Here is an 18,497-nt window from a genome sequence, read left to right as displayed (position 1 = left end):
TACTGGCAACCAGCATTATGTTGAACATATATAATTTTGAGAAACCTAAAAGTTGGTGTGGCTTTTTACCCAAATACATAACTTGAAAACAAAAATCAATGTCACATCTTCCATTTTATTTCTATAATTATTTTACATTTGTAGACCTTATAAGGTGACCTAACTACTTTACTTTACATGCCACAAACTGGAGGTCTCACAATGTCAGCAAATAAAATCAAAACTACAGTCTGTAGTTGGTTAGATGCCACAGAGTTTGAGTCAGGGACAAAAAGTTTGTGAATTGGATAAAGTGAATATTTAAGCACCCAACTCAAGTGGAACAAATAACAAGGGTCTGTCAGCAATTACATGTTTACTTCATAAGATTGTCTCACAGGTTACATAACCACTGAAAATATGACAGAATTGTTACTAAGGAGCTGTCCTTGAATTTCCTAACAAAGCCCATTAAGCCTGAAATGGTCGAGCCCATTTAGAAGTCCACGATAACAACATGAAGAAATGGGACAACATTGTGGAGGGTCAACGTTTTCTTTCTGAAGTAGATTGCTCTCTTATTTTCTCATTCTTGTAGAACAGAAGTCCATCAGATTGTCCGTAAAATAAATACACCACTGCCTCTCAAAGTAAGTATTATATCAAACATTAATCACATGACTCATTCAGTTGGATTTTAACTTCACGTAGCTCTAATTCATTTTAAAGTCAAGGTGACCTGGTCATGGTTAAAGGCTGACACTGACGGATCCTGCAGAAGAAAATGTAATCAGAAGTATGTTAACTCAAAATAAGGAGATGACTGTTACAGTAATTGTTCTGGGAATTTTGGATAAGACTGAGATGACTCACATAAAATTAATTGTGAGGTAAAAGTGTGTCTGCAGTGTAAGTACACACTAGGGCATTAACGACTTTGATTTTTTTCAGGTCGACTTATCTGTCAATACAGTCTAAGTCGAGTCGACAAGTCATTTGATGACGTCATCACATTGACACAGCGGAGGAACAACACAGACACAGCTGTCCAACAATGAGCAACTTGTATTAAAGATCTCTGTAACATCAACAATGTACAGTAAAGTGCAGAATGATTCAGGCCTGACTACAGTACAGTTTAGTGCAGCAGTGTGATTACTGTCAGCAAAAACTGTCTGTCACTCTCAGGCGTTTTCTCAGGCCTATCACCTTCTACGTTCTCTGCAGCCATGTCTCTTGTCTTGTTGTGGTCTTGTGTTAATTTCCCCTCTACGCGCCAAGTAATGTTACCGCCCTTTTTATGAAATACTATGACTATTGGTAAAGTCAAGAATAAAGTATCAGCGTAAGCCAATCAGAGGCAGCGATTGCATTCCGTACACAAGCACAGAGAGAGAGAGAGAGGGGGAAAAAACACACGACTTGTCAACTCTTCCCGGGGGGTGTCGACTTGTGCCACTGACGTCGACAAATCGACTTTTCTGTTAATGCCCTAGTACACACTATACTGTGACTGATATTTGAATGGAAATATTCTAGATAGGTGGTATTTGATTTGTCTTATGTTATTTGGATGTTGGATCATTGTCCATTGTTAAAAGTATTAATTAACAGAAAGTAAATATGATATGATCTGTAAAATATGAGGGGAATTTCCTTGGTTGCACAACAATGGAATATATTTTAGGCTAGGCCTTTTTTACAAGCATTCAAGTTGTACTTCAAAATTAAGTTCCTGGTGACCTCGTTGTTTAAGGTATTTTCAGTCAAGCTGATGTAGTGGCTCTTGAGATGTTGGTCTTTGTTGCAGACTGAAATATCTCAACGACCTCTGGATGGATTGCCACTGAATGTTGTCCAGACATTCATGGTCCACAGAGGATGAACCATACTGACTTTTCCTTTAGCAGCACCATGAGTTTACTTTTTTTTTTTTTTTTTTTGTGATAGCCTGCGTCTTGACAATTATTGGATGGGTTGTCATGGCTTCTGGTACAGATATCGATCTAATGACTTTAATGGTGAATGAATGAATTCAATATTTACACAGTGGCCAAATGTGGAATTACAACGTACAGGTGATGTGCCATGTGATGCCATCAGGGATTTTTTTGATCCATAAGTGTCCCAAGGTGATAACATTTAAATGAATGGGTGAGTTATATAATTATTCACTCTCACTTAGGGGCTGTACACATGCAGTTTTTTTGCAACCTCAAAGTCATTGTTTTCAATGTAGATGTGCGGCAGGTGCACTGAAATGCCAGAGTGATGCCAAAGCGGCGCACACGCGTTCCGGAGCGCCTATTTTTCAGACGGCTGTGCCCCAAGATAAAACAAGTTCAACTTATAAATGCAGCAGCACACTACATATCACGTAACAAGGACCAACCAATTACAGCCGACAGATATCTTTCCCTTCTTCCGTAAATATCAGTCTGTGATAAATATGGAGAAGTTGATCATTTTGGTGCAGAGCTGCCAGAGCTTTACATCTGTCCCACAGACAATATGCCCACACACTTACAGACAGCGCCAGGAAGAAGATCAGGATTTCAGGTAAATGGGCTATGGTACAGCGCTTGTTAAGGTTGCTCAACAACCTCAGATGCAACCTGCCACTGTGCTCTTGAAAACTGGGACAAAAAGTTGTCTTCGATGTTGAAATTAGCCATAGAGACCAAAACCGTTTTTTTAAAACCAGGCTTTAAACATGTTTATTTCTGCTGTAAAGTTGTGCATTTTAACATCGGGGTCTATGGGGATTGACCTGCTTTTGATGCCAGCCTCAAGTGGCCATTTGAGGAACTGCAGTTTTTGGCACCTCCATGTTGGTATCATATTTTTTTTAGCAACAGAGGTTATATGCATAAAAAAAAAAAAATCATATGCATTAAAAAAAATCAATTAAATTTTGTTCTACATTTGAATGGAGACCTGGCTTTTGTGTTAGCATGTTGACCTTAGCATTTAGCTCAAAGCTACAGTGCCAAAGTACAGCCCTACAGTGATGGTTTTTGTATAGCTGTCGACTCCTAGTCTTGTTTGATATTGCCCTAACAACCATAAAATCCTAACAGTGAATTACATCATGATATCAAGTCATATTTGTCTTTTTAAAGCATTTTAAAATGGCTTCATGAATGTGTTTGCCATGTGACATTAGTTGCTATCCCTGCCCAGTTTTCCTTGAGCAAAGCACTTTGTTCACTCAGTGTGTAAACAATCAGCTATAAATACACCTTTCTTGTACAGTAGGCCTAGTTTAGCCTACTTCTGTGATATTGATGATGCAAGGTTCAGGTTTAGGGGTTTGTGGGTGGGTCCAGAGCCGTACAGATCCAGTAATGTAATGATGAGTGACAGCAGAGCCGACCAATCAGAGGAGGGACTAAAGCTTTTAATGCTGTCGGAGGCTGCAGCGCTCAGTCTGAGCCACCTGTAGCAGGCAGAGAGTACAGCCCGGAGGAAACAGCGTCTGTACAGCACCGTTACATTCACCGTTACACCGAGAGGACACGGTGCCTCTGAACTCACTGGTCCTCCTGAGCCGAGCCGTTTACAACTAAAGACTTTAAACATGTTTGTCAGATATCTGCCTGTCGTGTTTCTTCTCAGCGCTGTCAGCAAAGGTGAGTAAAGTTTACCTCCACACTAGAATAGAGAAGTGTTTGAAGCCTCACTGAGTCTGAGTTGAAGCCTGGAAATACATTTTCATATTTTTTTTTATTATTACTAGTATAACTGTAGTCACCACATAAAAAAAAAAAAATATTCAGTGGTCCTTTGCTTGAAATATTGGATATTTCATGATGGTAAACGTCATGCATTTAAACTGTTAGTGTTCATTATGCAGAAAAAAATGCCCCTTTGAGTATATTATTTGCTTTTTTAATATATTAATTGAATGTTACTGCTGATTCTTTAGTGTGCAAGTCACATTTTTGTTGTAGTTGGTCAAGGTGGGGTTAACTGTCACCACCTTAATGCTGTTGGGTCGTTTAAGCTGTAATATTCATGCCAATTTATAAGATTATTTTATGTAGTTCATGTAAAAATCTGGCAGTCTCAGTAGAAAAGGACATTTCTCATGTACATGGAAAGCATTTTTGGCCTCTTTTCTAAGTTCTAAGTTTAAGGTGACGTCTTGAATCATGGTCCATGATTATTAGAAAATATTTTTATATAACTTTCTTCACTTGTAAGAATCTCCCTTTAGCATACATTACATTATAAATGTATGTATGTGTTCAAAGCATGTTTATTAGCTATTATTATGTAGGTTGGTTAGTGATAGAAAATCACTTATAGGTAGGTTACAGTTTATTAAATGCACACAAACTAATGAACGGTATTTTTATAAAAATAAAAATACACCATATCAGACTTTTGTCAGGAATAGAGCGATAAACCATCTGGACTTATGATCATTGTCATCATCGTCATGTTTTTTCCAGCAAGCAGACAGGGTTAAAAGTTTCCAAGACATCCAATTAAAGACATAGTTGTGTGAGGTAGTATCATTGAATTAATAAGTAACCCATAAAAATCCTGTTAAGATATCTACTTTCTGTTAGGGAGGACTATCTAGCTGAATACTTTTTAGCCTTTGCTTTAAATGTAGGAGCATTTGCCTCACATTTTGTCTAAGTTTCTTCTTCTTTCTACACATTCATGGGGTTTTCCCCCCCAAGTCGTCTTAAACTCTGACTCACTGCTCCATCACTGTGACTCAAAGCTCTCTGGGGGTGGACAGATGCCAGCGAGGAGGCATCGGTCAAACAACAGCCGGCTCCCTGAAGCGCAGCACACTCCTCACACAAAGTTTACTCTGTGTGTGCATACGCGGACCCCCTCGACAGCGTGGTGAAGCTGCCCTGAGGAATTCTGATAAGCTCTCCGCTGTACAGACTCACTAAGCTTAGCTACAGTTAAATCCATTGGTCACCCTTTTGTATCATTTTGGACCACTCTGAAGTGCATCTCTGTGTTTTTCGGTTCCATGTATGAAGACTTAGATTCAGTCTCTGTCATGTGCTGGAGCCTCGCTGCACGCCTGCAGGCCGTTTGTGTGGTTCCCCTCCCATCATGTGTCTCCTTGTATAGAAACACAGAGTCTGGGGGAGATGATGGAGGCTCCAGTTTGGGGCAGTTTGACTGAGTGTGTCTGAAGTGGCAGTTAAGAGGTCCAGATGAAAAAAGACCTCCTGAGGGTCACGATCCTCCTCCTCTGAGTCTGGCGCCACATTTTCTTGTGTCCTCTGGAAGAAATTTTCCAGTGAAAGGCGCAGAGCACGTTTAATGCCTTCCTGTCTTCTCTCTCTGCTACTGGTTTCTCTCTCAGACCTCATGCAGCGTATCGTGTGTCATGTTTTGCTGTTTAGTCATCATTAGGTCATTATTAGAGCATCCAAGGTCTGCTCAGGAGTTAACGGCCTGTTGAAGGAACGTGAAAGGTCGCAGACTCATGTAAGGCTGCAACTAACAACTATTTATCTATACATTTATTTGAGCATTTTTCCTTCATTAATCGCTGGCATGTGTCTGAGACCATAATCATGTCTTTAGTTTGCTTGTTTTGTCTGACTGACAGTCTAAAACCATAAGATATTCAATTTTACTGCCATGTGACATTAAAAAAAACTTAAAATTGTCACACTTGAAAAGCCGGAAAAATAGTTTTAGATAAAATTTCTGTCACTAATGGAGTGATCCTTGCAGCTCACACACATTATCAACCCCTTCATTTTTAGTTCTTCTGTGTTATCAGCATGAGCATTACAAAACAAACTGAGTTTCCGTGAACACCAGTGATGTTTTTGCATCACTCAGTTCCTCTTTTCTTTGTTTCCAGTGAATATTGATAACTGAGTTCATCTTCCTCTTTGGCTGCACTCCGAAATTCGAGCATGTATATGCTATACATCTACTTGTCATGCACACTTGTTGCAGTTTCTTCCCTGGCTTTTCTCCCTCTGTCGCTGCGTCCCTGCTGCATCCTGTTGGATTAGACCTGCTCCGGGGCAGTAAATCTCACTCTGTAATTGGAAAGCATGTGCTGGCGGAGCTTTAATTGGATATGATATGTGCAGAGGCCCTGCGAGTGAGCCCTGCTCCAGGGAGCCATCTGTTACGTCCGAACTAGAGTGCAAGAGCTCTGTTTGCTCAGATACAGGGAGCTCATTTCAGTCTGTCTCGTCCTGCTGAGGACTCCGCTTAAATTGTTGACCGTCTGATGAAAGGCCAACAGAAGAAAAGCATCTAGAGTATGACATCATCAGCCGCAATAAATAGAGACCGAGACATATCTGCTCTGCTTCTTTAAATTTGCCTGCTGTGCTGCTCTGTGTGTCCTCGTAATTGTGAAACAGCCGGGACTTTCTTCCCAATGCTGAGCTTTGCCTGCACATGTGTGTGTCAGGCATCAAGTCTATCTCGTCAGCAACAGGAAGAGCTGACGGCCAAGATGAAGTTTGTCCAGATGGGAGAGAGAGAGAGAGAGAGAGAGCAAAGTCTTAGCAGGACAAAGAGTATGGGGCTTTAATTTTGCTCAGTCACCTTTATTACTCATCTGTTAATGATACACACTATTATTAATAGACTAGTATTAATAGATCCGGTTATCTCACTCACAGATGTGATGATCTAATAAAGGAGTTTCACCTAACACTTAATATTAATAATTTCCTAAATGAAATCCTGATAATGTTTTATGGCATTACCCTTAAATGACCTTTAAGGCTTAAACAATAATCAGTGATCAAGGAAGTAGTCTTTTTAGCTCTAACTGAGTGTACATATTCAAATTGACCGTTTTCACTTACATTGGATATTGACTTAAGCCATATTGCCCAGGCATTCACCTCCAGTGTACAAGCCAATAGTGTATCCTCTGATCAGGACTGTTGACATGAGACGCTCAGCAGGATGACAGACTGTTGGTTGATGAAACTTAAAGCTTCCTCTCAGTCTTGTGAGGTCGCCCCTGCTGACCCGGCTGTGTCGCTTTGATGTGGCAGCCCTCAGGCCTGCTTTCCCCTCAAGGAAACCTGTGACCTGACCTGTGTGTATCTGTCGGTGTATCATGAGGATTTTTGTAACGCTAGAGATGGGCACCTTTAAATACCAGGAGCTCATAAAGCAGTGTGTAAGACACGGTGACTCTCATTAGCTGGCAGAGGGGACCAAAAGTGTGACCAGTAATTAGCTGTGAGCTGTAGTCCAGTGTGCCTCCAGCATTTTTGTCTTTAATCAGCTTGTTTCAGATGTCATACTGCATGATTTCTGAAACACACACACACACACACACACACACACACACACACTATAGGTCAGCTCTCCACATGACTCCTCTGTGTCCTAATGAGATGCTGCCTTGTGGCCTCAGGCTCTTCCTGACTGTTGTGTCAAAACCTGTCAGTTCATCTCCTGCTCTGTGTGCATTCTTTAATCAGGTCCATCTTGCAGTGCTGCTGGATGCGATGAAGAATTATTTGAGGAACGCACTTTCCCTTTAATCCTGAAAAAATTGGAAATATTTCATGGCCCAACATTGAGAAACCAGGGGAATGTTTGTTTGCAGCTGTCTGGACTGCTCAGGAATCCTTGTGGTGCGTAATTAATACAGATTTATTCTTGAGGAGTGGTGGCGTGGACAGGAAGTTCAGGGCATGTGTTAGGGGAACTGGATCTGACATTCAGTTTGTGAGCAGTTACTTCACAGGAGTGCTATTGTCTTGCCTGAATAGAAAATCCCCTGAAGTGCAGCGCAGCGTTGAAACAGAAGCATCAACACTAACGTCTGTCTCTCTCTGCTCCTGTTACTGTTCGTGGTTTGAAGTGAGGCGAAGCTTTGACAGCTGGAAGCAAACATCTCCTTGGCAACAGTGCACTCGTTTGATTTCAATGTCAAGAAAGATAGACGTGGGGAGGCGTGGCAGCTTTTAAGAGGCTTCAGCTACAGTTATACTTACTTTGTCAAACCAAGCAGCAGGTTGGACCGAAGGACTCAGTGGGTAGACCCGGACCTTCTTATCCACATCCTCCCGAATATGTGCTTGCAGGCCGACCTTAGACCCAGTTGTCACCCAGCCTGACCCAGTCATCCCTTTTGTGTCTGCAGGGGATTATCCGGCTGTAGGTTAAATCCTTAGAGACAAGGCTCTCGGCTCCATGTGCAACGCAGAGTAGTCTCTTAATTGCTCCACTGTTTCAAGTGTATTACGCTAACTGACGGCTGGTTTACATTGTCTCATGTGGGTTTCATAAATGTTTCCAGTATGGATAACTTCAACATCACAGAAGGCGTAAAAAAATCACTGGCAGCCTTGTTTAAGTCCCAAAAACAAAGGGGTTGGGCTGCTAACATGTAGTTGAAGAAATGCTGCGGTCTGTGGTGAAGTGGGAGAAGTTTAAACACACACTGTTGCAGCTATTGTGGTATCAGTCTTTGACTAAGGCGTTAGGATTCTTTGTGAAACTTGTCGCAGATGTGTCCATGCACTTTATTTATTGCTGACATTTACATGTAAGTGGAAATGGAGAAGCAACGCTGAACTTTCATGGTGGAAGCAATCATCAGTGTGAAAATGACAGTGGAAGAAGAAGCAGTTTGTTCTTGTTAAGCCATGTGCACTCATCTTCTTTATTGTGACAATTTCCTTTTTGTCCATCACTTCCCCCGTGTCTATAAATAGTTTTTATGATGAGACCATAACATTCTTGTGGTATCTGTATCTGTTTTATTTATGACTTGTAGGTAGATATCAGTAATTCCTCACCACGTCAAGAGTCTTTGTTTAAGATGGTATCATTTTCAAGGTCTCAGCCTCCTTCCAATAGCAACATCAGACCATAATCACACCGTCATCATTGCGTATCAAGGCTACATGGAACACCATTAGCCTTTAAGGTCAGTGTACTGTGGTAATGTAGACTTAAATGAGATTGTACTGCTAATCTCATATCAAAAATGTCACTAGATGCATCACAAGAATCTAGGGAACTCCACAAATGTCATCACGCCACAAAACCCCGTGGTATTGTTTTCCACTGGCAGTACTGACAGATGAGACTCCAAACAAAAGCCTTTCTTCCCCTCCGATGCTCTCTGATTGTCATGGTCTCTTCTGTACGCGTAGAAGGTGATAAGGATTACAATAGTATAATGATTTGGATCTTTAAAGATGGCATATAAATCACACCTGTGGATTTCATAATTTGTCACTGCTGCCAAGGTATTTACTACATCTGGCATTAATTTAACGCTTACAACATAGAGGATCAACGTAACAGCCTTAGGTAACCAAATGTGGGTTGTAGTGTATTTCCTCTGGTGTCCCCCATAGGACTTTATTTTGCAAAAACATATGCGCAGTTGTCAATGATATGAGATAAATCTTTTTTTTATCTGGTTTGAATTGTGCCGTGAATTACACAAGTCAAGAAAGTCGCAGTCGCACATCAGCAGTTTTGCAACCAAGTGCAACTTTCTTAACTTGCAAAATTATTTTTTACATTGACAAATATCATGTGTCATTTATGGCACCATCAAACTGAATTAAAAAATGTCTCCATAGTGTCTAACCATAGAATTTTTTCTAAAATAAAGCCCTATAGTGGTCCATTGAAAGGGGAGGGACTTAGCATCTCTGTGCCCTTATTCGAAACATCACTAGCAACAATTTTTGTTCACTAGTTTAACATTTAACAATCTCAGAATAGTTTTTGGATTATTTGCTTCACATTAAATGAGCAGAAATTCAATTGAATGAAAGAGAATAAAGAGCTTTTGTCAGTTACTTGCAGTCTTATAAGTAGCTTACTCTTTGAGCGGTAGCTTGCTAGCAAGCAAAACACTTTATCCATGTTAGCGGATTTAAGACAATGCTAACATGAAGCAGGTATTATGTTTACCATGTTAAACATCTTAGCATGTAAGCATTCTCAACATTTACTAACTAGAAGGGCACTCGAAGAGCTCAGACCTCTGCCAAGGCCCAATGTCCTATCTTGTAGTGTTAATGAAAGCCAAAAATACTTAACAAATCCGCCCTGTAAATTTGGATCCACACCAAAATTTAATGGGCTCTATCCACAAAAAATTAAGCCAGTGCAGAGGTGCCAAAAACTGCAGTGCCTTGAATGGCCACTTGAGGCTGGCTCCAAAAGTGTGTCGATCCCCAAAGATCTTTGTGTTAAAATCCCCAACATAACAGCAGAAATAAACATGTTTAGGTCTCTAAAACTAACATTATAAAACATTTATGACAACAATATAGGCGGAAAATTATTTTTTTATATATAACATTTAATTTTAGTTAAGGCTTTAAGTTATGTGTAATTAAAGGGACACTTTGCTGAGTCTGTTTTCACTGCGGTGTGGGGACCGTGTGAGATGAAAGGTACTAAGGTGCCGCCAGCTCCCACACAGACCTGTTTGAAAATAGGCAAAGTATCCTTTAGATTGGTAGGCTCTCACTATTGTCCTTGAGTTCTAAGTCTGATCCACCCCTCGCCCCTCCACAGCTCCGCCCTCTCATCCAAATATGGTCACTTCTGGCTTCAGAAATTGCCAAACTCAAGGCTTCAAAATCCAAATCCAATCCAATCCAAACCAATGGGTAATGTCACGGTGGTTAATGCCATTACTTAATAAAGTCTGTGGTTGTTCTTTGGCCCATGCCACACCCTTCCACCATTTTTATGAAAATATGGCCAGTAGTTTTTCCGGAAGCCTGCTGAGAAACAGACAAACAACCTAAAAAATATCACATAACATAACATATCTTGGCAGAGGTAATCGAGTCCGATATCTCCTCATAATATGGCAATAGTTTTGTCATAGAAGTGTAGTTTTATTCAGTAATAAGGCCTTCCAGAGGTATTTGTCGAATATATATCTCTTTCTCTATCTCAGTCTAATTAATTAATTAAGATTAGATTTAGGGTATCATTAGTCAAGACACAGAGAGAGACTGTTCCACTGAAAACTTTCCATTCTGTCAATAACGTGGAGATGTTGATAAGAAAGTGGTTTCTCCACAGGCACACACAGAGCTGATAAGGCTCCCTGACAGAGTTTATGAGTCTACACACCATCAGAGTAAATGGTGCTCTTTTACTTCTGAACAGCTGTCTCAGGGTTGATTGATAGTGTGTGTTAAAAACTAGATTTCTGCGTTTTCTTCAGCTCACAGATCTACCTGCCGGCTCTGACACTGGCATGGCGCCCAGATTCTGTAGTAGAGCAGGTCACACACATGTAGGAGCTGCAATTAAGCAACAGGCATCTGAAAAACGGTTAAAATGTGATGATACAATTAGATAAAAGGTTTGCCTTTGAGATTTAATAGAATGTAAGGTATGCAGGAATGAGGTGAAATGCTTAACCTTCAACTCAGTCGTTCATGGATACACAAAAGCATGCAACTGATACTCTACTAAAATGTAACACAGGGATAATCAAGGCAGGGTCGACTGGATCTAAGACTGGATTTAAGAGGTTTTTCATTAATCTTGATCTCTGGTCCTACAATAAGATTAGTCCATTGCCCTTAAGTCTTGACGAGACGAGCCACTCACAAATTGATACATGTGTGTTTTACAGCAATGATCTCACGCCATGCCACTTCATATATAGATGCTTTACTCTGCCACTCCTTTACTTTATGACCATTAAAACGTCACCTGACGGTACATATGTCTTTCCCACCTTCCATCACTTCCTCATCTATCATCGTCGATTGCTTAATGTCTTATTCCACTCCCTGAATACAAATTTTTGAAGGTGGGTAAGGGCGTGTGTGTGTACACATCAAGCTCATCATACTCATACAAGCTTCTTGTCACAGGGTGAAAGGAGCCTGTGGTTTTTCATCGCTAAATGAGTTTTGGTTACCAAGCGATAAAGACATTAGGTCACACAGGGCACAGAAAATAATCAGATCACGCCCAGGATCTGATATTAGTCTTGGTTTTCTTGCTATTTCCTTGTGCTTTTGAGATGACTTACTGGAGAAAACTGTTTGTGCAAGGTGTCCACCCATCAGTAATATGTTCCCTCTGTGGCTGCTGAGAAGGAGCTTTGAATGTAATCATTCAACGCATACAGATGAGGAGACGAGGTAAACGGGCTAAGCCATTATCAAAGACCTCCTAGTGTTTGTACCGCTCCTCAAGCTGCCCTCTGGCTCCTCTGTTCCCCCCTGAACACAAAGTGAAGAGTGGGAGCAGGCTAAACGGGAACAGGCGTCACGACACACTGAACAAACAGAACGCAGCTCTTTCTTTTAAGACGGTCAAATGAAGCGGGTGGCACTTGTGACTGACACATCTTGGTGTTGTAAACAGCCGTCACTTGCGGTACTTCTTATCTGCTGAGTCACAGCTTTTGTCAACTCTTTACGCACTTGCTGTTAATGTTTATTCAAGACACAACCTCTGAGTACAGCTTTAACTCCTGCGATTTTTGGAACATCCCATGATGAGGTCTGAAAAGTTGTCATCTTGAAAATGAAAGTCAGACAGCAGCAATATCTTACTTGATAATAATCATACCTTTTTTTCCTCTTATTGTAGTGGACAGTGTACATGGCCTTATGTTCAGTGTTGGCATCAGTCTGTTTATAGACACATTTTGGTGAAATATATATTATTACAGATACGCCACACTTAAACAAGCAGCTTCCTGTAAAAAGCACATGATCTAATTATATTCTGCACACTGAGTTAATATTCAGAGCTCCTATTTGCTGTGAATGTGAGCATGTGAATACAAACGCATTGACATGGAAATATTTGCTAATTAATGCATTATTTTCCCCCAGTAATTAGCATGAACAATTAAGCTGATAAACTGTGATGTGGATGCTATACAGCTCAGAGCTGCTTCTATCAATATTTGTATAATAACAATGAATCAAATGACTAACGGTGTCGCTCGTTGTGATGAAACCACACAGGATTACTGCAGTTTCTCTCACCTCACCAGAGTATTTTAGCATCCTTTAGCTGATGATTTTGGTTATATGGTCCTCAGCTTTATGTTTTGGTTCACTCTCACCACTCTCATTAGCGGCAGGCAGTGAGTAAGCTGTGTTATACTTGATTCTGATTGGCTGCAGGATGTCCATTAATTCCTGATATAGGACACCTACTAAGCGGTTTCCGGTGAAACTGTCTGCTCAATGTTTTAAATGAATGTGCTGGCTGCATGATATTATCAGCTTGTGTCTAATATGAGTAACCATAGCAACAGGGACGCAAACAAAGCCTTTGTTTACAATTTATTTACAACACTAAGTGCAGTCCATCAGTGCTTTATTCCGTAAACAACACAGGAGGGTGACTGTAACATACAAACTGCAAGAAATACACTGCCCCTCTGAACTTACTGATACTTTATATTACATAAGCGATTCAACACACTACTTCAGGCTTCAGTTGACAGTACACACAGCCTATCATTTGTTTCTGAGTGTCTTGATTTGATTTGGGGACATGTACATGGCTGTATAGCTAGCTAGTGGTGTTGTTAAACTTACTGTTAAAGTGTAGTTACTATTTTTCAATTGTACGCAGTGTAATTCACTTTGAATTGTGCTAGCATAATGTTTGCTTTCTGGCTCAGTTATGAGTCTTATTTACTGGAGTAGTGACCATTGTTTCCATTATGATTTTTCTAGGTGTCAGTCAAACCCTCAGGTTTTACCACAGAAACTGAATAATAGCTCATGAAAAACTTTAGATTTTGATTGTAAAAAGCATGAACATATAAATACGATACGATATGATCCGATGTGATCCGATATAATGCGATGTGATACGGTACAATATACCTTATTGTCCCCGTAGGGAAATGTGTCTTGGACTCCTGAGCTGCCCAAGTATTGTTGCCTTACAAATAGATAATCTTTTTTTTTTACTTTGGCAAGTGACCATGCTACAAGCATGATGATGAGGTGTCCATAATTAGGAATTGTTAGATTCAGCAGAGGCAGCTGTTCTGGTCCCCCTGTCACCCATTAATTCCTGATAATGGACACCTCGTCAGACAGTATCCCCTTACATAGAATCGGTATGTTACCTACCCAGGTGAATAATGGAATTGCCGTTATTTGTTGGACACAAACATGACTTCAGTAATGGTAGTATTGCTGTGTATCACACATTGATTATTTTTCTTGCTTTTGTTTTGACTATAGGAATGACTACAACAGATCCCCTAACACAAAATGTCAACGTAACTCCTGCTGTAACTGCGAGCTCAAATTCAAGCAGCAGCTACTCAACCAGCAGTTTACCAACTTCAACCCCATCAGTCATCAGCACTTTTACTGAGCACAATAACGTCACCACCAGCAGTCCAACTGACTCTCCATCAGCTCCAACCACAGGTTCACCGCTGTCCACTGCAAGCCCAGAGACAAGCCAACCCAACACCACCAGTGAGAATACAAGTACAACACCTGCTCCAGATAACACTCCACCAATCACACACACCAGCAGCGACATAACTACAAGTGCACGCATCACACACACCAGCAACGAGACAACTACAAGTGCACGCATCACACACACCAACAACGAGACAATTACGAGTGCGCCGATAACACACACCGTCAACGAGACTACTACAAGTGCACCAATTACACACACCGTCAACGAGACCACTACAATGCACCAATTACACACACCGTCAACGAGACCACTACAAGTGCACCGGCCACACACAGCAGCAACGAGACAACTACAAGTGCACCGATCACACACACCGTCAACGAGACAACTACAAGTGCACCGATCACACACACCGTCAATGAGACAACTACAAGTGCACCAATTACACACACCGTCAACGAGACAACTACGAGTGCACCGATCACACACACCAGCAACGAGACCACTGCAAGTGCACCAATCACACACACTAGCAACGAGACAACTACAAATGCACCGATCACACACACCAACAACGAGACAACTACAAGTGCACCGATCACACATACCAGCAACGAAACAACTGCAAGTGCACTGGTCACACACACCAGCAACGAGACCACTACGAGTGCACCGATCACACACACCAGTAACGAGACAACTACGAGTGCACCAATCACACATACCAGCAACGAGACCACTACAAATGCACCGATCACACACACCAGTAACGAGACAACTACAAGTGCACCGATCACACATACCAGCAGTGAAACAACTACAAGTGCACCGATCACACATACCAGCAACGAGACAACTACGAGTGCGCTGATAACACACACCGTCAACGAGACCACTACAAGTGAACCAATTACACACACCGTCAACGAGACAACAACAAGTGCACCGATCACACACACCGTCAACGAGACAACTACAAGTGCACTGATCACACACACCAACAATGAGACCACTACAAGTGTACCAATCACACACACTAGTAACGAGACAACTACGAGTGCACCGATCACACACACCAGCAATGAGACAACTACAAGTGCACCAATCACACACACCAGCAACGAGACAACTACAAGTGCACCAATCACACACACCGTCAATGAGACAACTACAAGTGCACCAATCACACACACCGTCAACGAGACCACGACGAGTGCACCGATCACACACACCAGCAACATGACGACTACGATTGCACCGATCACACACACCGTCAACGAGACAACTATAAGTGCACCGATCACACACACCAACAACGAGACCACTACAAATGCACCGATCACACACACCATCAACGAGACCACTACAAGTGCACCGATCACACACACCGTCAACGAGACCACTACAAGTGCACCAATTACACACACCGTCAACGAGACAACTACAAGTGCACCGATCACACACACTGTCAACGAGACAACTACGAGTGCACCGATCACACACACCAACAATGAGACAACTACAAGTGCACCGATCACAAACACCGTCAATGAGACAACTACAAATGCACCAATCACACACACTGTCAACGAGACCACTACAAGTGCACCAATCACACACACCAGCAACACGACAACTACGAGTGCACCGATCACACACACCAACAACGAGACCACTACAAGTGCACCAATTACACACACCGTCAACGAGACAACTACAAGTGCACCGATCACAAACACTGTCAATGAGACCACTACAAGTGCACCAATTACACACACCGTCAACGAGACAACTACAAGTGCGCCGATCACACACACCGTCAATGAGACAACTACAAGTGCACCAATTACACACACCAGCAACGAGACAACTTCAAGTGCGCCAATCACACACACCAACAACGAGACAACTACAAGTGCACCGATCACAAACACCGTCAACGAGACAACTACAAGTGCACCAATCACACACACCGTCAACGAGACCACTACAAGTGTACCGATCACACACACCAACAACGAGACAACTACAAGTGCACCGATCACAAACACTGTCAATGAGACAACTACAAGTGCACCAATCACACACACCATCAACGAGACCACTACGAGTGCACCGATCACACACACCAGCAATACGACGACTACGAGTGCACCGATCACACACACCAACGAGACCACTACAAGTGCGCCAATTACACACACTGTCAACGAGACAACTACAAGTGCACCGATCACACACACCATCAACGAGACCACTACAAGTGCACCAATTACACACACCGTCAACGAGACCACTACAAGTGCACCGATCACACACACCGTCAATGAGACAACTACAAGTGCACCAATCACACACACCGTCAACGAGACCATCACAACAATAACCACTTCAGCTGTTCTAACTACAACTACACTAACAAACTCTACTAACCCCTCTCCTGAGACTCCTGCATCCACCACCACACCCCTATCCTCCGCTGTCACCACACACACAACACTCACAGCTGGAACCCCTTCCTCTTCACCTACCTCCATCTCCACCTCCAGTTCACTCCCTACAAATACCTCCCCAGGCAGTAGCACCGCATCCCCCACTGGAAATACCACCACCCCTAGTCCCTCAACAACCACCTCAGGAGGTAGGACTAACAGCATGATGAGTGTTGATGTGTGTTCATACAGATTAATGTACTATAACATGCAGGTGAGTAGGAATTTAGTGAGGACCATGCTGCATCAAGCCATTTTACAAGTGGGATGATAGATGCAGTCTTTTGGAGTAAGTCTCCGAATCTTTGAACCTTTGAACCTTTGAACCTTTGCAGTCAATACTAACATTAGCATACTAACAATTTCACAATGACAGTGCTAACAGGGTGATGCTTAGAAGGTATGTTTACCAGGGCTCACCACCTTAGTTTAGTGTGCTTACATTTGCTGACTAGCTCTATTAGACACTGATGTTGGCTGTGTTTCTATTTCAATGTCCTTGGACTGATCTATATATATATGTATATGTATATATATTTATGTTACAGTTACTGGCCACACCACTTTGACTCATTCAACTGAAACAGCTAATGGCACTACAACAGCCTCATCCACCACCACACCAACCTCCGCCACTACTATCTCTACTGGTACCACCATCACTGGAACCACCCTGCGACCAACAGACATCACCACCAAAAATGCTACCACCACTCCAGCCCCCAACACCACCATCACTACTGGCACTACCATTACTACTGGTACAACCCTACGACCAACAGACGTCACTAGCAAAAATACTACCACCACTCCAGCCCCCATCACCACCATCACTACCGGTACCACCATCACTGGTACCACCCTGCGACCAACAGACATCACCACCAAAAATGCTACCACCACCACTTCAGCCCCCAACACCACCATCACTACTGGTACCACCATACGACCAACAGATATCACTACCAAAAATACTACCACCACTCCAGCCCCCATCATCACCACCACCATTACTACTGGTACCACTATCACTACTGGTACGACCCTGCGACCAACAGACATCACCACCAACTCCACCACAGCAGCCCCACCCATCCCTCCAGCCATAGGTTCGTATCATTCAAAGGTTCAAGTTTCAGGTGCATGGTGTCATCTACTGACTAGAAAAATTTAACAGATTTCCTGAGTGGAATTAAATCCTGCATACACAAGGTCCTGCATGTTTTTGTGCTAAAATGGTTTACAATCAGAGTTGGGTATAACGCGTTAAAAAGTAACGTTAGAGTACTTTGATTAGTTTTTGCAGTAACGAGTAACCTAACGCGTTAGTTTGCTGTTTGAGTAATCAAATACTTAAATACATTTTCAAACAAGACATCAGTTACTTCCGTTACTTTTAGAACGCTGGTCCTTCAGCTCCGAAACAGCAACGGCTGTCGTTTAGTTCTAATAACGGAGATAATGTTAAACCTATCAGTCTGAAAGAAGCCAGTCTAAATAGGTGGAGTAGGACTCACTGACAGACATATTTCAGACTCAGGACTTGCATTATGCCTGGTACACGCTACACGCTGGTACTCACCAATTATCCCCGGTCATCTTTCACGGCGTGTGTGATGTCATCGG

The 18,497-nt window shown here is 42.1% G+C and overlaps 1 protein-coding gene across 4 annotated transcripts in view; it reads left to right on the top strand.

Moving 5' to 3' along the window:
- The first annotated feature begins 3,412 nt into the window (after positions 1-3,412).
- Positions 3,413-18,497, top strand: part of si:ch211-198m17.1 (uncharacterized) — a 21,816-nt gene continuing 6,731 nt past the window's right edge. For 2 of the 4 annotated variants that reach the window (XM_050069904.1, XM_050069905.1), the window contains exons 1-2: positions 14,672-17,020; positions 17,420-17,980. In XM_050069904.1, the coding sequence (XP_049925861.1) occupies positions 15,619-17,020; positions 17,420-17,980 (1,963 nt within the window). In that variant the 5' untranslated portion in view covers positions 14,672-15,618. Of the gene's footprint in view, positions 3,612-14,183; positions 14,439-14,671; positions 17,021-17,419; positions 17,981-18,497 lie in introns of those variants that run through there. The other 2 variants (XM_050069907.1, XM_050069906.1) reach the window with 2 other exon arrangements.

The sequence above is a fragment of the Epinephelus moara genome, chromosome 18 (assembly GCF_006386435.1).
Source record: "Epinephelus moara isolate mb chromosome 18, YSFRI_EMoa_1.0, whole genome shotgun sequence".
In the NCBI taxonomy this organism is placed as follows: Eukaryota; Metazoa; Chordata; class Actinopteri; order Perciformes; family Serranidae; genus Epinephelus; species Epinephelus moara.
Note: the sequence above shows the minus strand (reverse complement) of the source record. Positions and strands in the feature narration are given on the sequence as shown.